Source organism: Nyctereutes procyonoides, unplaced genomic scaffold, assembly GCF_905146905.1.
Source record: "Nyctereutes procyonoides isolate TBG_1078 unplaced genomic scaffold, NYPRO_anot_genome, whole genome shotgun sequence".
Lineage (NCBI taxonomy): Eukaryota > Metazoa > Chordata > Mammalia > Carnivora > Canidae > Nyctereutes > Nyctereutes procyonoides.
In genome coordinates, this window is record NW_026575040.1 from 25659414 (window position 1) to 25682785 (window position 23372).

The 23372-nt window shown below is 35.7% G+C and overlaps 1 protein-coding gene across 6 annotated transcripts in view; it reads left to right on the forward strand.

Annotated features, from left to right (window-relative positions):
* Positions 1–23372, forward strand: part of CEP152 (centrosomal protein 152) — an 88087-nt gene that overhangs the window by 59047 nt on the left and 5668 nt on the right. For 5 of the 6 annotated variants that reach the window (XM_055320078.1, XM_055320076.1, XM_055320080.1 and 2 more), the window contains 9 exons: positions 553–834; positions 3234–3365; positions 8093–8743; positions 12100–12241; positions 16090–16257; positions 19620–19716; positions 20489–20592; positions 22332–22488; positions 22738–22841. In XM_055320078.1, coding sequence (XP_055176053.1) covers positions 553–834; positions 3234–3365; positions 8093–8743; positions 12100–12241; positions 16090–16257; positions 19620–19716; positions 20489–20592; positions 22332–22488; positions 22738–22841 — 1837 coding nt within the window. The remainder of the gene's footprint in view (positions 1–552; positions 835–3233; positions 3366–8092; positions 8744–12099; positions 12242–16089; positions 16258–19619; positions 19717–20488; positions 20593–22331; positions 22489–22737; positions 22842–23372) is intronic. The other variant, XM_055320081.1, reaches the window with a different exon arrangement.

Here is a 23372-nt window from a genome sequence, read left to right on the forward strand (position 1 = left end):
ACCATTAAGATATTATTCTAATAATGCTGCCTCCCCCTTCTTGAATGCATAGTTGACTCAGTAGAATTTAATATCATAACAAATAAGGTTCTAACTTGTTCAAGTAAGTAAAACTATTTTTTTAGATTGTTCAGTTTTAAGTTCATTAATTAGACTTAACCCAGTGCCGGCTTTGTGGAAAGCCTGATGTTGATGGAAAAAACATAATAGAAGTTTTCTTCATAAGAAAAAAAAAAATCATGCCATCTTTGTAGTGGCAATGTCAAAGCTTCCAGAAGGTTGCATCTTGAGAACAAGATAGCCTGACCTTATGCAGTATACTCAAATCTTCCATGTGATTTATGTCACATATCTAGGGTCCAACAGTAACTTTCAGGATTTACTTGAGAATATATTTTCATTGACCAAGTTTCTAAATCTCATGGAATTACTACAACAATGTCTAGATGATTTTCAAACACAGCTGTGGTTGCTCTTTTGGCTAGCTATTAATTCCAGTTTTTGCTTATTTGAATATTTTTTCTTTTCATATGATTTTTCTTCTGAAAACAGATCAAACAAGAACTTATTCAACAACTTGAAAAGGAGTGGCAGTCTAAGCTGGATCAAACTATAAAGGCAATGAAAAAGAAGACCTCAGATTGTTGCAGCCAAACTGACCAAGTAACCACCGCAGATGTTATTTCCAAGAAAGAGATGACAGTCATGATAGAAGAACAGAAGCGAAGGATCCGGCAAGATTTAGAGCAAGAAAAAGAAACAGCTATCAGTGGGGAGTTGAAGAAACTTGAGGTTGAATTAGAACTCAAATATTGTGAAAATATTGCCAAACAGGTAATATTATGGCTTCTTATAGTAAAATTATTGAAACTGCCTACTAATGAAAACATGTAAAATGGTACCATTGAACTTGTTCATAACTTTATATTTTAAAGATTTTGTGCATTCTAGGATAGAGAACCTCTTAGGTTGTTACTAAAATTTTCTTCATTATGTTTCTGTTATTCCTTGTTTTTTCTGTGTATTCTTTAAGTTTTCAGACTGCCCCATTGAGTTCAGTCTAAGCATTAGGATGCTTGAGGTTAAAGGTGGTGGTTTTACAACGGAATGAACCATAATTTCACTGTGAATCTTCGTATCTAACTTTATAGAGCATACTCCACTATGTTCTATGTTCATACTTCACTATAAACTAATCACTAATCTAAAATTAGTGGTAATTTTAGATTAAGGTAATTTTAGATTAAGCAAACTTAAAGCAAGTAAGATATTCCCCGGTAATTACATTGAGACTTGCAGAGTTAAATCTACAAGCATGCCCCATTAAATGGGACGTTGTCTGTAAATCCCATACATTGCCAGAAAGCAGTGCCATTGCCTTCCCTTGGAAGCACTCAGAAAGCTAGCTCATTTTTAACTGGGGCATGTTACTTGGTTTCCAAGAAATGTCATACTGAGAAAGTATAGCTCTGTATTAATGGAATGAAGAGTTAATTTTTTAAAAATCTATATCATTATAGTGATTTTTGAATTTTTTTTGGTTTCAGTGCCTTTACACTTTTAAAAACTTACGACTCTAAAAAGGTTTTCTCTGTATGTGTTATATCTATTTATTGGAAGATGAATCTGAGAAATTTTTAAAAAACAAAAATACTGAAGCACACTTTCCATTGGCTATCAGAGCAGTGACATACCACATAGCATGTAGCCTCTGGAGCATTGTATTACTTACACATGAAGGAATGGGAGTGAAAAAAAGATAAGGTCTGAATATTATTTTGAAAATAGTTTTGACCTCACAGAGCACCTGACAGGGTATTTAGTTCCTTAGAGGTTCCTGGACCTTACTATAATATTATTTATTTTTTATTTACTATTTTAGACTTATAAAATCTTAGGGTAATACCTAAAGTTTTAGGAAATATACTTAGCTTTTGATAAATACTTGGAATTCAGCCTATTTTTAAAATTGTTCTACATGATTTTATGGAATCCTTAAAGTATAGGATGTAATATATGTACAAATGTATGTAATGGAATTGAGGGAATCTTCAGTCAAATAATTTTCTGTAATGCTTAAGGTTTGAACAGAGTTAATAAAATGTTCTGTGGGCAAAGAGACGTATTTATGGGTGCTGCTCTGGTGTATACAATCCTAGATCTTATGAAGAAAAACAGCATGATACAGTAGGAAGGAAATATGTATGTATGTATTTATTTATTTAAAATTTTTATTTATTCATTCATGACAGACACACACACACAGAGAGAGAGAGAGAGAGAGAGAGAGAGGCAGAGACACAAGCAGAGGGAGAAGCAGGCTCCATGCAGGGAACCTGACGTGGGACTCGATCCTGGGTCTCTAGGATCACACCCCGGGCTGAAAGCGGCGCTAAACCGCTGGGCCACTGGGGCTACCCAGAAGGAAATATTTATAATAACTTTTTAAAGAATATAAACTTCTATAGGAGCTTTATCTCTTCCCCGTATTTTTGACTCCCAGATTTTACCTGTAAATGTATTTAGCATTTTCCAAAACAATTCAGCCCCTTATGTCAATTTTGGTTTTGTATGTTTGTATGGATATAGATATGTATGTGTCTGTGTGTATTTCAAAATAAGGAAATAAGGAAAGATTATTTAATAAATGATCTTGTGGTAACTCGTGACAGATTTACAACCAGATTGCCTTCGTAATTCATCAGGTCTTAAATTTTTGCCCGAATTGATGTGTCACCCTCATTCTTTACTTGCAAACTCAAGATAGTAGGAAAACTTGCTAGGTACAAGGCTATAAATTATATTGGTGCATGCTGGCATGTGTTAATGTGTTTATAGGTAAGGCATGAAGTCTGTGGATATGGTGAGTGTGCTGATTGGTCTCACAAGCAGCATTCCTGCATGTCTTCTCCTTTTTCTCAAGATAAATAGGAGCTTGTTGGAAATGACAATCGTTACTTTGTATGAAGCTTTCCAATAATAGTATTGGCCATCAAATGTTTACAGATTCCTACTTCCTGTGGTGGCATTTGCATGGAACAGTATGAGAGGTTTAGAACAGAAGGATTAGAATCTACTGTTTGGGATAAGGTGGAGTACTTGAAGTCAGTGTACCTAATGTAGTGCAATACAGTATAAAATGCACATGAAATCATAGTTGGTATTTGCATATGGGATCCTTCTGAAAGTTTATACCTCACTTTACCTCCTTCTCTTGCAATACCCAATTGCAGGTAGAAACAGCTGTACAAAATGCTCGTCATCGATGGCTGGAAGAAATGCCTGATCTTGCAGAGTATAAAGCACGTGTAAGAGCAGAACAGAAGAAGTGGGAAGAACAACAAGACATCACTGTGGCCAGACGGGTAAGCACTCTCTGGAAAGAAGCTTCAAGAAGGCCTCTTTCCTGACCTCTCATCTTCACCCCAGGAATTTGTATCTACTCACAGTGTTATAGAAGGATTAAATACAGTCAGGCATGTTAAGCATTAGCTCAGAGCCTAGCTGATGGTGTCCATTCTCATCATCAAGATGTTGAGGGAGAAAGAATGTATTTTAGAGTCTTGAAACTTGTAATCAGGAAGGTAACCTTAACTGTAAAACTAAATCCCATTTGATCTTGCCTTATCTATAGAAGAAATTCAGAACAGGTGTTTATCTGTTTATTAATAGCTGTCCATTTTCTTTCATATGCTTTGTTTCCTATGCTCTGTCAGTTGTCTTATAATCTCCTTGGAAAATAGCCAACTCTCCTTTCCAGATATGTCATGTTGTTTGACCAGAAATGTAATCATTTGCATTCTTACAATTTATTAGAGTAAACCAATTCTAATCAAGATGCCAATAAACTGAACATGGTTTTGAAATTTGACACAATAGTACTAAAATTTACTTGGAAAGGACTAGAAATTTTTTAAATGTTCTGGAAAAGAAATAGTAGTCCAGCCCTAACACATAATAGAATATGTTGGAAAGCGACAATTCAGTGTTGAGTCACAAAAATAGAATTCTTTTTCATTCTGTATTATATAGACTTCAGAGATAGGCCCAACTATGAGTAAAAGCTTAATTGTTTCAAAACAAGGGGATAAGGAGTTATTCCATAATAAGTAGTCTTATGATAGCCAGATAGCACTTTGGAAAAATTAAGATTACCCACACATACATCACAAGAAAGTCTAAATTGATCAAGAAAACATTTTGGGGTGTCTGGGTAGCTCGGTTGGTTAAGCATCTGCCTTCAACTCTGGTCATGATCCTAGGGTTCCAGGATTGAGTCCCGCATGGGGCTCCATGCTCAGAGGGAATCTACTTGTTCCTTTCTCTCTGCCCCTCCACCCTGTTCATGCTCTCTGTCACTGGCTCTCCCTTTCTCTCTCTCTCTGAAAAAAATCTTAAAAACAAAACAAAACAAAAATATAAGTTAAACATTTTTAGGGCAACTCTCTAGTAGGGTCCCTTCCCTCTTCTGGAGCTTTGTACTATCACTCAGTAAACTTTGCTTTTCTGCCCCCCTGCTCCCCCAAAAGAATTTAAACATTTTTTTTTAAGATTTATTTTATTTATTTATGATAGACACAGAGAGAGAGAGAGAGAGCGAGAGAGAGAGAGACACAGGAGGAGGGAGAAGCAGGCTCCGTGCCGGGAGCCCGACGTGGGACTCAATCCCAGGACTCCAGGACCGCGCCCCGGGCCAAAGGCAGGCACTAAACCGCTGAGCCACCCAGGGATCCCCAAAGTTAAACATTTTTAAATGAAAGTATAAAAAAAGGAAATTGAATATTTCAGATCTATACCATAATAACTTAATTTTGGGACAACGGAAAAAGTAGCAAAGATAGATGAAGAGGATAAAACAGGTACAAACATTTAAGACATTTGCTTTTGTAATAAAAAAAGTGACAGGATAATAAAAATAAGCAAAATAAATGAACTAAATATGAGAAACATTAATATTAATATATAAGAAAAACAATACAAATTTATGAGAAAAACAAGAATCTATGGATAAGTACACCAAGAATATGGACATACAGTCTTCATGGGAAGTCCAAATAACAAACTTAAGGTGCTCTTTTCTGCCGTATGTGTAAAATCTCTCTTCCTAATTGTAATACAAACACTATAATAGATTGCAGTGTCAGATATATACTGTTCTCACAATATTACAACCATTTTGGGAAAAAAAAGTATGTAATAGATATTGAATCATTCATATGTCATATTCATGATCTTATTCAACAGATTACTTAAGGAAATAATTCAGCCTAAGTAAACTATTTTAACATTTTCCTTAGGTTATGTGATAGTATGTGGGTGTTCATTGCATTATTCTCTATACTTTTTTAGTATGCTGAAATATTTCAGAAGGAAATTTAAGAGAAAGAGGAAATAATGTGGTAATGTGCATGTGTCTCAGACCTCAGAAGTCAAGAATAATTAAGTTGGGTAGGATATAGAAAATAAAGTAGTCAAGAGACCTTTCCTTAAGAACACAGGAGACCCAAATGTATGTGGATGCAGAAATACAGAAATGAGAGGACAGGGACGCCTGGGTGGCTCAGCAGTTGAGTGTCTGCCTTCAGCCCAGGGTGTGATCCTGGAGTCCCAGGATCAAGTTCTGCATCGGGCTTCCTGCATGGAGCCTGCTTCTCCCTCTGCCTGTGTCTCTGCCTCTCTCTCTCTCTGTCTCTCATGAATAAATAAGTAAAATCTTTAGAAAAAAAAAAAGAAAAAGAAATGAGAGGACAATGTGTTACTTCTCAAACTTTAGCAAGCATGAGATTTGTAGAGGGTTTGTTAAAGCAGATTCCTGGGCTTTATTCCTAGAGATGCTGATTTGGTGGGCCTGCAGTGATCCTGAGAATTTGCATTTCTAACAGGCTTCTAGATGATATACACTGCTGGTTTTTTAGAGCACAGTAGAGTTTGAGTAGCACCATTCTAAAGAATTATTCAGCCACAAAACGTAATGTTAACCTTTTGTGGATCCCTCCTCCAAACCAAAAAAGGTGAGCAAGGGCCAGTTGCATAGCATTGGCTGGAGAATTCTTGTAAGATGAGAGTGATCCATCAAGATCTATAAAAATTTAAAGCCAGTTTTTCTGAAGTCCGGAAGTGTCAAAGTTCCAAAACTTTGCTGCATTAGAAAACATTAGAAAAACCTGAGGATCTGTAAAAAAAAAAAAAAAAAACAAAAAACAAAAAACTATTGCCTAGCTCCCAATCCCTCAGACTTTGTTTTAATGGTACAGAGTGTGGCCTAGGATTTTTAAAGGCTTCTTGGGTGATCTAATGTGTGGCAACTATCAGGAACCACTGACTTGACTAATGCTGTCAGATTTGCTTTGTACAACTTCATGTGAGAATATGCACACTTTTGGTGAGGTCAGCAGGTCATCCAAATTCCACGGGATATGCCACCTCCACCAAGTTACCTGGTAATGATTTCCAGGATCCACTGTGACAAGACTGTTTTCCCAAACAGCACTCTTTAAACATGTTTCACATCGCTACTCAATCATTCTGCTGGTAGCAAAAGAATTTTGCTGTGAATTCTTTTGTAAAGCTCATCTTAGATGGTAAATTTAAAATACAATTTGAGAATTTTGATTTATGTTCAACTATTCAGGAATGCATTATTGAATAAAGCCGTATAACATGTTTAAGAATTTTTGTAGTTGATGTTTGCTAAGATTATATAATACCTGAAGATTCAGGAAATAGATACCCTATTTCAACAACCAGAATAGGTGGATGGATGGATGGATGGAGGGAGGGAGGGAGGGAGGGATGGATGGATAGATAGATAGAATTGATTTCTAGCAATCACCACTTTCTAGGCCAAACTTTTGGAGTGCCCTCTTCTTTTAACACTTATATCCTTGTAACTTTTTTGAATTTATAAAAAGTGACTTCAGGTCATTATCTAATCTGCTCCTTATGTAGGTGAAGACAATAAGTACAAAAAAGATTAAGCAACTTTTCTAAGGCCAAGCATCCAAAGGTTAATAACTACATAACTATATAACTACGTAACTAAATAACTACATTTTTTGAGTCCTTATCTGCCAGACTCTGGACTAAGTGCTTTAGATGTATTTTTTTCTTTTGTCCTTTATTCCTAACAAAATTCTATCAGGTAAGTATTATAATTGTCCCCATTTTATAGTTGATGACACCGAGGCTCAAAGAAATTAAGACCTGTGGTTCCACAGCTGCTAAGTTTACTGCAGCAATGTGTCCCTAGAGTCTGTCCTATTGAGCACCATGCTAGGCTGCCTCAGCAGTCAAAAGCAGGGTTAGAGCTAAGCCTTGGTTTTTTGATTCCCTAGGACTTTTTGGTTATGTTCTATTATTATCTGTGATCTGCTAGCCTTGTCATAAAAGAAAATTAGATTAATGAAAAAATGACTTTTTATGTTTGGTATTGTCATTTAGTGAATTTTGCTAACCACTGTGCTTCCATTAAAATATAGTTATGTTTGCCAGCAAGTTATGCAAATATGTGTTATATTTCTAATAGTAAGATTTATTTATGAAGCTGCTTTTGCTTCGTGTAAAAGATACTTCATTTGTCATGGGCTTAGGTAAAATTTAAGGCTACATCTGTATAAAACCAATATGAACTTTTTTCAGAAGTTAGTTTTGAATAGTGTAATTACATATTTGGGGGGTTTGTTTAAATTTCTAGTTCTCCTTCAAGAAACTTGTGTTTTCTAAATAATATAAGTCATAAAATATATTAGGTGATTTAAAGTGAAGGAAAGGCAGGTATCTGGGTGGCTCAGTCAGGTAAGCATCTGTTTTCAGTTCTGTCATGATCCCGGGGTCCTGGGTTCAAGCCCCATGTTGGGGCTCCCTGCTCAGCAAGGAGAGTCTGCTTGTCCCTCTACCTCTGCCCCTCCTCCTGCTCTTTCTCTCCCTCTCTCAAATAAATAAATGAAGTATTTTAAAAACAGTGAAGGAAAGGATCTTTGAGTATAGTATAAGTATATTTTGGGAGCAATGTCTTATCCCAAATAGTTACTTTAATTTTTTAATTCATGAGGAGATCCTAAAGATTTTAAATGTACATCATTATATCTTTTAGATATCATTTGCTATTTCTGAAGCTAAAGAGAAATGGAAAAGCGAGCTTGAAAATATGAAAAAAAGTGGAATACCTGGAAAAGAATTGGAAGAGAAGATTCATTCTCTTCAGAGAGAGCTTGAGTTAAAGAACGAGGAAGTCCCTGTGGTTGTCAGGGCTGAGCTGGCGAAGGCCCGGAGTGAATGGAACAAAGAAAAGCAAGAAGAAATCCACAGAATTCAGGAACAAAATGAGCAAGATTACCGGCAATTTTTAGATGATCATCGAAATAAAATTAATGAGGTGCTTGCAGCAGCCAAAGAAGACTTTGTGAAACAAAAAACTGAACTACTTCTTCAGAAGGAGACAGAATTGCAAACATGTCTAGACCAGAGTCGTAGAGAATGGGCCATGCAGGAAGCCAGGCGGATCCAACTGGAAATCTATCAGTATGAGGAAGACATCCTCAGTATACTTGAATTTCTCTTGAAGGACACCCAAAAGGAACATGTCAGTGGTTCAGAGGACAAGCAACTCTTGGAACTCATGTCAACTTGTTCTTCAAAATGGGTATCTGCACAATATTTTGAAAAACTAAAGGCCTGCATACAGAAAGCATTTCAAGATATCCTCTCCCTTGCTATAGAAAGTACCAACTCAGAGTGGGAAAAGGTATGTTCCTGATAAGTGAAAAGCACTATTAATAAACATCAAAGGTGATTGTAGAAGTTGCATATGGTATTTTTTTCCTTTCTTCGTTTTACAGTTTAATAGACATAAAACTTGTGTTTTTACCAGTAGCTTAACAACTTTTTGTAGCGAATCCAAAGAATCTTATTTCTTTTTGCCAAAAAAACTTTTGCTTCTTCAGAGTGCTACAGATATGAGGCAGAGCTTTTAGGCACTAGACCTCTTTCCTAAAAAATATATGCCATTCTTTGTAGGGGCCTGAGCTATGAAAAACTGAATAACTTTCATTCCTGTTTTTGTTTTTTGGGCATGACCACTTCAAGAAATATGCATTGTATTAAACTAGGGTTTCTTAAGAGCTTCTAAAGAGTTTGGAAGCCTGTTTCTTGCCCTCCAGGAATATGTGTCACAAAGGCCAAAAAATGCCAACCAAGTACAAAAAATATTGTTGTAGAAACAAGCAATTAGAAGTATGGCTCACCCACACAAAACTCTGAATCCCAGTTTTGTTGGTGTACTATATGTGGACATGTAAAATGAGTTAATTGTATCCTTTTAGTTGTCTAAATAGTCTCTGACACCAGCTTTTAGTTTCTGTGGAAGATTTGAAAAAACTGAAGTCTTGCTAGCTTATGATTAAAGAAATGAGATATGCATGAAAAATCCAGAATGATATGTAGGCATTGTGATCAGCCAATTTCAACATTTGGAATTAGAGGTGGAAAAAAAATTGCTGACATTATAAGGTTTGTCTGAGAGGAGATGAAAGAGTTAAGTTTCATGGGATGCCTGGGTGACTCAGTGGTTGAGTGTCTACTTTTGGCTTGGGTCAGCTTGGGTCATGATCCTGGGGTCCTGGGTTCAAGCCCCATGTGGCGCTCCCTGCTCAGCAGGGGAAGCCTGCTTCTCCCTCTGCCGGTGTCTTTGCCTCTCTATGTCTCTCATGAATAAATAAATAAATAAATAAAATCTTAAAATAAAGTTAAGTTTCATTAAGATATCATGATTAACAATTTTTCAAGGCCAAGATTGAACATTTGGTTTTAATACTTACTGAAGTTATAAACTGAAGAAAAAAATCTAAGTTCCAGTTCCACACTTGAGGATAACTAGTCTGTTACCTATGTAGTCATATATTATAGTTACTTATCTAAAAAGAAGGTACAAATGTCTGGCCTAATTCCTTGGTTTTTGTAGAGTTGTTAAGAGTTGTTTTCAATGTAAAAATAACACAGTAAGATCACACTTCCCATGGGGATCCCTGGGTGGCTCAGCGGTTTAGCGCCTGCCTTTGGCCCAGGGCGTTGATCCTGGGGTCCAGGGATCGAGTCCCACATCAGGCTCCCTGCATGAAGCCTGCTTCTCCCTCTGCCTGTGTCTCTGCCTCTCTCTTTCTTTCTCTCTGTGTGTCTCTCATGAATAAATAAATAAAATCTTTTTAAAAAAAAAATCACACTTTCCATGAATACTGCTTATACTACTCAACTGAAAATTTTTGGAAAAAATAATGATGAATTAGTTATAGCCAGTTATAAGCATAAGCAGTGATGGAAAATCATGTTTTATGCTTTCAGGTTTACTTTCCTGAGAAGGCAATCTCTGCTACAAAAATCAGGAAAATATAATACTGTTCCTTTGCTATTAATATATAATCAATCCTAGGGTCTCTGTATTGGGCTTATAATTGTGCTATGGCAGTGTGAAGATCATCTGTATGACTTAATGTAGCTCACATGTCTGTGAAGATAGAACCACATAATTTGGTTAAGAACTTAGACTTTTGTGGCTTTTGTTGGGTGGGATTAGACTCTATTCCTGAGATAATCATGACTTTCAAATGCCTTCTCTGGCATTTGTCATAGAAGAATACTTAATCTTCTGCTGTTTGAGAGCTATCTGAGCTCAGGAGCTTGAGGTAAGCAATGACTGTAAACAGTGATTATAAATTTGCAATATAGGTGCCATAAATATGAAGAACTATGAATTATAATTGATGAAATGTGTCATTTTTAAAACTGTTTATGAAAATTAAGACAGGAAAAAATGATCAGTATATATAAAACAAGTCTTCATTAAAATAACTTAGGTGATCAAAACTTTTTAAAAATGGACAGAATGCAATCAATTAAAAATGTAGTTTCCAAGAAAATGAATGCCTTATCAGAATACAATACTACAGGTCATAATGGAAAGAAAGAAAACAAAAACATCAATTGGAACAGAATTTTCAAACAAATTTAAGGATGTGTGTTCTGTCTTCTACCACCAAAGTCAAGTTAAAACTAAGACAAGAAGGTTGCTGCTCCTGCTTTTTTGTCATCATGGCTTTTCTCCAGTTTTGAGCAGAAACTGGAAACATTGGCTACCTTAGAGTTCAACTTTTATTACTCCTTTTGGCCTCAGCCTCATATCCTCTCGATTGCCTGGAGTTTGCATTTTCTCGATAACTGCTGACCTCTGCTTCTGATGCATATCATAGGTAGGTTTCCCAAAAGCCAGTTAAATGAGTTTCTTATAATCAAAATCAAGGCTTCTAGAATCAAATTTATATGATCTGTTTTAAGTAATTAAACAAGGTAGCTTTCTCAAGATCACTTGTGTTCCACTGGGATTTAGTAGTTGTCCAGAACCTGAAAATACTGCCTAAAAAGAATGTCTCACCGTTAATGAATTCAGTAGCTGTATTGTCATAACAGGGACTAGAACACTGAAAGTGTTCAATAAGTGTTAGTGAAGAAATAGTCTTGTACAGAATGTTTAGGTTAGCTTCAGTTTCTGTTTCTAACTTTGGAATTCAACTGAACTTCCTGACAAAATGACAGTGTATATTAAAGTATTTAGAAATGTGATATACTGTATAAATGTTTTTTTTCTCTTGTTACTTTAAATTCTCGAAAGGCAAAAGTTTGGTATTATAGTTTCTAATGAGTTCGATCCCTACTGCAGTGAAATGTTTTGGATTTTCAAGAACCTTTGTGATTTCACATAGTTTGTCCTGTGATTTGATCACATAGACCATTAAAAATCTTAAATTCACATGTATGTGTGCAAACTATCTCCTGTCTGTCTCATAGTTGGCCCACCAGTCCTCTGTCAGATAATGTTCTAATTTGAGAATTACAGTCATAGTAGACTACTTCATAGTAATGACAGTATTCATGTAACACCCTAAGAAAAGTACTGGTGATGGTTTTTTTTTTTTTTTCTTTCTGGTGATGGTTTAGGCAAGATTTTTTTCAGGCAATGTTTTCTTTCTACATTTTTAATATTAGCATTTTAAATAGAGAATTGTGTAAAGATTTTTACATGGCATTAACTGTGAAGATAATCTCTTTTAGAGAAATATGGCCAAGATCTCTAAGGATCCTGCCACAGATGTCACTGGCAGAGGAGACCCTGGAGTCCTGGCAGTCCTTCCTGCACCTACTTTTGGACACTGTGCTCAGCCCTTAGCCTTTCAAGAAACAGAAGCAGAAGCTGGTAATGGGATTTTATTCCTACTGGTCTTTGTAACATTCATACTCAACAGTTCCAGAGGGTTGGTTTGAGGATAAAAGGAAGTCAAAGATGTGGACAACTTTTATGAGTAAATAAGTGGCTACTGTTACTTGTGCCTAATCTGTGTCTTCTCTTTAGATTTCATTTTGCATTTAGGAAATGGGGCTGCTTTAGACCCTCTGAATTCTATCTTTTCATGGTCTTCGCTCCATTCATAAGTAGTTCTTATTATAAGGAGAATAATGAGAATTTTAATAGTCATGTTTTCATTCCCTGGCTTTATTGAGAAGTCCCGAGTTTCATGTAAAAGAATTGCCAAATAACGGAGACCTTCTCATTCATATAATTGAAGCTTATTTCAACAATTTTTTGATGGAAATCTTTCTGAAGAGGTGTTTCCTGATTTGTGAGTTTTGTGAGGGCAGGAGCAGTGTTTTATCTTTTCCTCTCCAATACATGGCAGAGTGAATGGCACATAGCTTGTGTTCTTGAATATTTGGTAAATTAATAGCTTAACATTTCCATAATGACTTACAGTTGTTACTCTGAAAAATAATTATTGTATTGTACTGAAGCCCCTTGACATATTCAGAGCTCACTGAGGCATGCTGATTGGATTTATATTGCCTAATCACCTAGAATTCTGAACAAGCATCTGATGTATCCTTTATAGGCTCCAATCCTTTTCAAGGTATTGATCTCTTGCAGCCTGCTCTCCCTCCACATACAAACACATACCCACTCTTTCTGTTTCTTTTCTGCTGCCTCTATTGCAGCCTGGAAAAGAACTAAGAATTTTCAGAACAACTCATATATACTAGGTTAATAATTTTAGTTTCCACAATTTCTAATTTAGTCAGTTATATTACCAGAATTGTAAAGAACCCCTGCCTTTCCTAAGAGTTGACAGGTTATTTTCCTGATCATCCATAGACCCTTTTCCCTCACTTCTAGATTCTAGATTGTTGAGGATAACTTATTATTAATTAGGTATATGGGAATACTACTTAATTTATATTTTGTTTTTTACTTTTCAGTGTCATTGTATGTCTGTTACTATATTTGGAATAACCCGAGAATTTATTTAAGAATTTATGAAATGCATAGGAACAAATTTTGGATATTATTTGGCTTTGGGAAGTCCTATCAATATGAAAGGAATTAGTTTTTACTTAAGATAAATCAGAGTACAAAAGGATTTTTCTTTCTTCAGTCTTTTTTTTCCCTAAAACCAAACACATCAACCAATTCATTAGAAAGGGCTAGTAATCCTAAATATATACTAAGTGCTATAGTCCTTTATAATACTACCACCAGAGAGTACCATTGTTAACTGTTTGATTATATTCTCCTAATATCTTATAATTCTTTAAAGTAAGTTAAATTTATGGAATAGTTGATACATGCAAAGAAAATATGTGATGCACTTGTAAGTCATGAAGCCTACCAACCAGGAGCCCACTCTTTGACTTAAGAACTAGAGCGTCACCAGTACTGTTGAAGACTCCTGTGTATTTGACCACAGTCCCATCCCTGTAACTTCCTTACAATCCAAGGTAACACATATTCTGATTTTTAAAAATTATTCTCTTGCTTTTCTTTATGTTTTGACCAAATACAGGTAATCCTGAAAAAGCTGTTGTGTTGTCTAATAGCATTATAAAAATGTTCACTGTAGTCTTTGTAACTTGCTCTTCTCTGCTTCATAGCAAACTTCTGATACCTGCCTATGCTAATGCATGTAGCTCTAGTTGCTGCGTAGTGTTCCATTCTGTGAATATACTGTAATTTATTATCTTGTCAGTGAGCATTTGCCTGGTTTCTAGTTTTACAACAGTATCTTAAATGAAAAATATAGATGGCCATGTATAATACCACTGTGATGCTTCATTAATTCTTTGATGCTTGTGGACATAAATGGCACTATTTAAAGGAAACTGAAGTCAGGGAAGATCCAAGAATAATTTTGTTGGACCAGTGATTTTACATCAAATTTTTGGGTACCGGCTTTTGAGCCTGTGCCAATTTGTGTTCCTACTTTATTATACCAATTATGTGAATAGTAATAATCTATTTTTTGTATCATTTTTTACATTATTTAAATTTTACAAATTCCATATATTTCTAATAGCAATAGCTGTTATTTATTGTATGCTGCTCTCTGCCAGGTACCGTGCCACACAATTTATATACATTTGTACCTCCTGATAGCTTTAAGTATTTTTTTCATTTGGAGCCAATTTCAAACTTACAGAAAAGTTACAAAAGTAAAATAGTTGCAAGTAGCACTCATATATCCTTTACCTAGATATATTTGTTGATAATGTTTTATACAGTTTTATGCTCTTCAGTGTGTGTGTGTGTACATTTCCTTTCCTGAACCATTTGAGGATGTTATATAATATATACATTGTGCCCTTTTATCGCTAAATACTTCAGTGGGTATTTTTAAAAAATAGGAGTTTTTTCTTTTATAACGTTAGTATAGTAATTTTAAAATTTGATAAACATATTGTATCAACTTGTTTGTATTCTGATTTTGTCAACTGACCCAATAATGTCTCATTATTTTTTCCCCCTACAGTACACGAATCTGTCCAGGGTCAGGTATAATCTTTAGATGTCACATCTCTTTAGTTTCCTTTAGCCTAGAATATTTTCAAGGCCTCTTTTTTACTTTTATGATACTGACATTTCTGAAAGACTTACTCTCCCTTCTCCCCACCACCCCACCCCACCTCCAGCTTTTGGTAGAACTTTTCCTCATTTTGAGTTTGTCTGATGTTTTTTCATAATTAAATCGAGGTTGCATTTTCTGGGCTGAAACGCTGCATAGGTGATGTGTTATCACATGTGGAGGTGCACAGTGTCCATTTGTCTTTTATTGGTGAAGTTCATTTGAGCATCTGGTCCAGGTGTTGTCCAGTTTCTTCAGTGGCTTTCCCCCACCTCACAACTAATAAGCAATCTCTAGCAGACACTTCCAAGACCATGAAAATCACCTTCTCATAAACATTTCCCTTATATTTAGTAATCATTGATGATGCTTGTCTGATTCTATCTTTACTTTGGTATTTGCAAAATTATAATTTTTCCAGCTCTAGACTTCCCTCCACTTTTATCAGTTGGCATTTGGCATGTTGTTATAATTGTGAATCCTCCTGTTAGTTGGTATAGTTATTTTTCTGTCTTTTTGTTTATTTATCAATATGTCCGTCAATCCATTTACCTATTTATGTATCAACTTAATCTACTTATCCATCTATCTACCCATCCATTCCATTATGGGTAGGATTATTGGTATGGCTCATGAATTTCTATTTTTTTATTATTTTATAATTCATTACTGTACTTACTGTTAAAATTGCCCCATATTCAACTGGTGGATCCTTTCAAACTGGCTGCTACGACCTTGTGGCATGCCTGTATTTTTTGGGAATTTCTTTCTGGCTTTCATCTTGTTTATCCCTTGTCCCAGTACTGGAGTTAGCCAATTCTTGAAGGTCCTTGGTTCCTTTACTGGGGAATGGTATTCAATACTAAGAGCTGAACATTATGTTTCAGAGCAATTTTTAAAATAGATGGTATTATTTTACATACTAAAAAACTAAGTCTCAGGTTATATAATATACTCTGAGCCTTATTGCCAATAAATAAAGAAGATTTAAACCCAGATCTCTCTCTCTTAAGCATCACATTCTTTTTGATTGCACTGTTGCCTCTAGTCATGTCATCTGGTTTCCTTCCTTCCTTCCTTCCTTCCTTTCCTTTCCTTTTTTAATTCTTAGTTTAAATTGATGTAAAAGTTTGCTATCATTTAATTTTTGCAGATAAGAAAAAGATCCTTGAAATTAAGGATTCATGCTGTGGACACTGCTTCCAAGAACTTGAAAAGGCAAAGCAGGAATGTCAAGATCTGAAAAGAAAACTGGAGAAATGCTGTAGGCATCTTCAGCATTTAGAAAGAAAGCACAAAGCTGTAGTGGAAAAAATTGGAGGTTAGCATTTAAAGTAGCCCTACTACTGGTGTTTGATCCTTGAAATGTTCAAATGTGACATTTTAGTTAATGTAGGCACCAATTCTCTTTGAGGATTAAGGTAAACTAATTTGGCCCTTATTTTTACCGATCAAATTATTATTCCTGAACTACAAAGAGGAAAATTGGAGCTCTGATTAAAAGGTCACATTCCTTTCTTCCTTTTTGGATTGAATAGGTACTGAATGCCCACTATGTGTCAGGCAGTGTTCTAGGCACTAGGGACACAGCAGTGAATACATCATAAAGAATTCCAGTTCTGATATAGGCGTACAAGACTGTTTCCTTCCTTCAAGAAGCTTGTCCTCAAGTGAGGAGACCTAAAAAGAGATTAATAAGTAAGTGCAGCACCTAGTGCTCCTGGTGATATGCTTGTGTAAACTTGGAAGAAAGGATATGAATGAACTCTTTCTCTTGCTTGAGTTAAGGAAGGCTTGACTAAGCCTTGAAATATGAGGACAGCATTCGAGGCAGAGGGGAGACATGTGCACAAAGACATATGGGCCCAATCTGGCATCCTTCCAGTACTTTCAGTCTGTTCTTCACAGTGCTGTCAGGGAGATTATCTGGAAGGGATATCTGCTGCTGTCTCCACTTCCCCTTTTGCACAAGGGAGGCTACTGGGCTTCTGAGGGCACTTCCTCTTACCTTTTAAACTTATCTCCTGTGCTCATTCTCTGTACACTTGAAATGCTCAGATTGCTGAGCTGGTCAGGAATTGTACTGCTGGACCTTGCGTACAGTGTTGCCTAATTCTTCCTCCTCCTTTTGGGTTCAGCTGAGAAAGATGCCTTTATCTGCAGACCTCTTTGATTTTCCTTGCAAATGGACCACTTCTATGTAGCCCCATAGCACTTTGGCTCCTACTCTGTTACCATTCTGTATTTAATTTTTTGCTTACTTGCCTGATACCATTTCCAACCTTTAAGTTCCCTGATAATAAGGAATATATTGTATCTTGTTCATCATTGTAGTCATGATGCCTGTTAACATGCCGATGATAATAAATGTTTCAATGAATGAGGGATTGAATGCAAGGGTCCCCAAAATTATGTGACCCAGAAAAAAACAGGTGGATAGATAGGTTTCCTTTTTTTCTGTATGTCAACTCTGTTGCTTGCCTGGACAGCAGTTACCTCCTGGCCCTTTCTGTTTCTAATCTTGTCCCTCCTATCCATTCCCCATCAAGCAGCTCGAGTGACCTTTTAAAAAAGTAAATTGGATCATGACACTGTCTTGTTTAAAGTCCTTCTGTGGCTTATCTGGCCCTCAGTACGAAATAAAAACACTTTATTTAAGGCTAAGAAGCCTTTCATGATTTAGTATCTGCTAGCCCCTTAGCCTCATCTTGCTCCAGCCCCTTTATTCTCTCCTAGGGCTATAGAATGGATTTTATTGTCTCTTTTCTCTTGTCTGTTTTCATCTCCCTTTACCAAAACATCAGTATTCCCATCCTGATCACATTGCCCGGCTAACTCCTACTCCTCCCTCCCCCACTACATTGCTTCCTCAGGGAAGCTTTCCTAACCACCCCCAACTTGGTAGCTTCTGTTTGACACTACCGGCAGCTCCAATGATTTTCTTAACATTTACCATATCATCCTTGTAATTAATTTTTGTCTATATTGTCCTTTGGAGCGTAGCCTTGGTGATGAGAAGGATCAAGTCCTGACTGAGCACTTAGCGCACAGTACCTGGCAACATAGCACACTCGGTAAATAACATTGACAAAGAGAAGCCACCTGCTTCATTTCCAACTACTGCTTACCAAGTCTGTTAGTGATAGATAATAATTATTTTAAGGCAAGATAGGATTTTAAGAATTTTGAGGTAAAAACTTTAACAACTGTAATTCCCATGGTGATGGTTTAGTTCTTTGGGAGAGGCCAGAAGGGTAAACAAGCTATTTGTAGCTCTTGTAAAATTTGATGAAAATCAAGAATATTTATTTTACGTAATAAAGTGACAAAGGCAGCTGGATACGTTTATTATTTATAAATAATATTTATCACCATGCATTGTGATTATAGTTATTCTGTATAGTGCTTTTTGAGGCTATCTTCCGTAATTCATAGATTTAGAAATAATCTAGGAAATTGGTACTTAGCTCAAAACATGAGGCTATAAAAGGGTTCAGGGTGAGAATTAAGTCATTTGATAATTTGATTTCAGTGTTTGTCTTAGTGTACATCTTTTAGTTGACAATGTTTTTGCTATACTGGTTACTTCTTTTTTCTTAAATTTCATTTTCCACCATGTTGATTTGGTAGTGCTATTGAAAAGTGATGGAATAAAAGTGAGTGTTTAAAAATATGCAAGTTGGGGATCCCTGGGTGGCGCAGCGGTTTGGCGCCTGCCTTTGGCCCAGGGCGTGATCCTGGAGACCCGGGATCGAGTCCCACATCGGGCTTCCGGTGCATGGAGCCTGCTTCTCCCTCTGCCTGTGTCTCTGCCTCTCTCTCTCTCTGTGACTATCATAAATAAATAAAAATTAAAAAAAAATAAAATAAAAATATGCAAGTTATATCAATCACTAGGAGAAATAGAATGATTCATTACTCAATTTACAGGGTGTGTTGAGAGGGTGGCATAGGAAACATGGTGTGTCTTGTTCATATTTATTAAACATTGGTATTGCCAGACTTTGTATAAGGTGCTGTGGACTTATTATTTTATTTCTATTATCTTAACGGTAAGTAATACTATCTCTGTTTTACATATGAAAAAACTCAGGTTCAGAAAGTTTAAGTAATTTGCCCAAGAAGCAAAGCTAGGATTTAAACCCATGTCTCTCACTCTGAAGTTCATGCTTTGTCTTCTGTTTCATATGGACTCCATCAGTCTTCTCATCCTCTTTTTAAAAGTCCAAAGAATTGAAAATCTTGCATTAATTGTGAAAGTGGTACTTACTTAATTTTCTTATTTTGTATAGCAGTGCTTGTTCAATGTTCATTTATATGAGTATAGACTGTATACCAGGATCCAGGAGAAACATGGGAATAGAAGACCCAGTATGTTTCAACAGAGCTTCAGTCTAGCTGGGAAACAAAATAGATGCATATGAAACAGTTGGAAACCTATTCCAAGACAGTGTGTAGCCCAAAGCAAGATGTGGATGTAATATTGATTTTAAGTGCTGAGAAATCGGAATAGGGAATGGTCAGATTAGGATTATCAGGGAATGAATGATACAGGGAGCACCTGCCATTTCTACAACCTCCTCTATGTGCACCATGTGCACTATGTGCACTGGGAATTTCAGGGAGAGGAAGATTAAGGAAAGAAAAGATTAACCAATATACCATTAATTTTCTTTTTTTTAGAAGAGAATAGTAAAGTTGTTGAAGAATTAATAGAAGAAAACAATGACATGAAGAATAAATTGGAAGAACTGAGAACACTTTGTAAAACACCACCAAGGTAGATTTTAACTATTTTATTTTTATTTTAAAATTTATTTTTATTTATTTTTTTGAGAGAGGGAGGACACATGTGAGAGGGGAGTGGGAACCTGGGGGGGTGGAAAGGACTGAGGGAGAGGAGAGAGAATCCTAAGCAGGCTCCATGTCCAGCACAGAGCCCAACTTGGGGCTTGATCTCACAGCCCTGAGATCACGTCTTGAGGCTGAAATCAAGAGTTGGTTGCTTAACCAACTGAGCCACCCAGGCGCCTCAACTTTTACTATTTTAAAGAAATTATTTATTTCTAAGTATTTTTAATTTTTTAACATCAATTATATAAATAATGTTCATACCAAGAATATAAAACTTGTTATATAGCAAGAACTATAAAAAAAGAAAATCTTCCAAACCCTATTCCTAGTAGATACCCTCTGTTAACCTCTTGTTTTATATCATTTAAGTTCCTTTATACTCACATGTACATGTTTTAAAAACTGAGGTTATTGTGTAAGCTATTTTGTAAGCTTTTATTAATGTTATAAGATAAACATTTCCATATGTCATTAAATATTCTCCTATAATATGCTTTTTAGTAACTTCATATGTTTTCATCATGTGGATTTATCATAATTTATATAAATAACCATAACATTTGTTTCTTTTTCTTCTATTTTAAATAACTATAGTGAAGATTCTCACATGATTTTTTTAAAGCACATCTCAATTGGATGGTATTAGAATATATAGATAGATATTTAATCTCTATTTGCAATATTTGGTTCATTTTTAGGTCATTGTCAGAAGGGGCCATAGAAAGTGCTTGCCTGCTGTGCAATGGGAGGGCCTTGGAAGAACTTCGTGGACAGTACATTAAAGCTGTAAAAAAAATTAAGCGTAAGTCCTTAAGGAGAGTCCTAAGATTTTAAGGTGGTTTGAGCCTGTTTTATTAGTAGCACTAGTAATTTCAGAGAATTTGCCAAACTACCTTGTTCTTTTCTAAATTACGCAGCGATGAATCGTTTTGCCCAATATCTTCCACAAGAAGATATTTATATTGTTAATTATCCTTTTTCTTTCTTGGGCACTAATATTAAACTAAAAATTTCATAATCTTAAAACTTAAATAGCTAAAAATGTCATGTGGGTTTTAAATTAGCAAGTATTACTTTCTACCATAAGCTTTTAAAGACCATAGAAACTAGATCTAGTTAGGCATCATTCTATTCTTTCTCAAATATTTTGGTAATAGATTAAGCCATTTTCAGATCCTTTGCAGTAAGAGGTGATGCAGCATACCCTGCAGAGCATTTCTCTGGTTTATGTTTTCTCAATAGAATATCTCCTGTTTTTTAATTACAATATTGCTTAGATTGTATGTTTGTCCCAGAACACTAACCAGTGCTGATACAGGAGAAATGTATGTTTACCTTTTAAAATTGGTTTCATTTTTAACAAAATGAGTGGAAGAGGTAAGTTCCAAATGTAATTGGTAGATTATGAGAATCTTGTGTAGATGTTTTGAAAAGCCCACTCAGTATCAATAAAGACAAATTGTTTCTCAGTTGTTGATGGTGCCAACACAGGGCATGTTACTACAAATCAAACAAAGCAACTTTTTGTTAACAATCATATTGGTTGGGAAGTGAAATTTTAAGCTTTTTTTTTCATTCTCATATGCTAACTTGTATGTATGTGTATTGTTTAACATTCTAGATGTTGCTTGGAGGTTTTCTGTTGACATGTATTCCAATTTAATTTGTCCCACTTCACATAATCAGAAATAATCTTTCAGTTAGTGTTTTTTTGTGTAGGGCATCTAATTTTCAGGAAGAGCTTACTGATATTGAGGGAGATTGCTCTATGAATTGAATCTTTAATATAATCAAGTGATGATATTCTAGAGGTAGGATGTAGCCCTAGATTTAGTTTAAAAAAAATGTTGACCTTAAGTAATGGTAGTTTCAATCAAATCATGTTGAATCAAAGATAAAAAGAAAACTTCAAAGCAGAACTATTTTTAAATGTAAATTTCAGAAGGCAACATAAGTCTCATCCTCCTCCCTGGCATTTTGTACATATCTCTCATGGATTGTAGTATTATATTTACTTGGATTCTCATAAGTGCTGCTGAAAGGATTGAATAAATAATGAAACATGGATTTTCAGAGCATAAGTAAATGGGAATATGAATCTCCACTTCTTATTTCCTCCTTCTGTCTTTCTTTGTCTGGTTCTTTCTTCTTTTCTTCCTCACCTTTTATGTATATTTTTCTCCCTCTCTTAATCAGACAATACATAATTGAAATGTGTAAGTTTCTGCATCTCATATTTATTTTCTTGCCTCAGTGTTTTAGAATATGACAATGTTTTGCTAAAGAATATGCTGTTTCCTTAACATATGTGGCTATCATCATTCTAAAAGGACTTTTAGATTATTTCTCCTTTGAATCTCCCAAAATAGGGATCTGAAACATTCCATTTTAATGATTGTGGAAAAGTACAATGTTTATATCTCTGGTCACTTCACCTCCCAGAAAATTGAAGTCTGCCTCCCCTGTTTTTGAAAAACTGCTAGTAAATGTGCATTTTGGGGGGTTCCTCCCCACCAACTCCCTCCCTCACCTCGCAACTAGGTGATATGCTTCGTTATATTCAAGAGAGTAAGGAAAGAGCTGCAGAAATGGTAAAAGCAGAGGTGTTGCGAGAACGTCAAGAAACCGCCCGAAAGATGCGCAAATATTACTTGACTTGCCTCCAACAGATTTTACAGGATGATGGAAAACAGGAAGGGTAAGTTCAATCTAAACAAACAATGTGTCCTGAGACTACCAGGACAGCATGTTGTCATTTTCTAAACATTTTCCTGAACCACAAAATTAACTATTTCTACATGATCATCCATTATGGGTTAAGAGAGGCTTATATCTGTACTACCCCAAATATTGGCAGGACTAATAGGAAAACAGAAATCCTGGGACTAAGGAAACTCATTTTTTCCTTTAAACTATTATTAATTTAATATTCTGGAATTCCCCACAGGGCTGAGAAAAAGATTATGAATGCTGCTAGCAAACTTGCTACAATGGCAAAATTGCTGGAAACACCAATTTCTAATAAATCCCAGAGCAAAACTCCACAGTCAGGTATGTCAAAATGAGTCACTTGAAGAGTTTTTTCCTCCCTTCTCTTTTAATTTTTTTTTAATTTTTATTTATTTATGATAGTCACAGAGAGAGAGAGAGAGGCAGAGACACAGGCAGAGGGAGAAGCAGGCTCCATGCACCGGGAGCCTGATGTGGGATTCGATCCCGGGTCTCCAGGATCGCGCCCTGGGCCAAAGGCAGGCGCCAAACCGCTGCGCCACCCAGGGATCCCCTCCTTTCTCTTTTAAATATTTAATATTTTTAGTATGAAGAAGAACAAGGAATGTAAGGAGTGAGAATTTATAAAGTTGTGCCTGTGTTTTACTTATGCTAGAAACTTACAAAAAAGAGTATAGAGTTTTCAGTTCAAGTAGGCAGACTGAGCATACCCATCAGCTCCCTATAGTTATTTCCATTCCTAGAAATGACAAAAAACATTTTAAACAAGTTAGTAGAAGGGAGGGAATGATAAAGATCAGAGCAGAAATAAATGAAATAGAGATTTAAAAAAAATAGTAGGAAAGATCAACA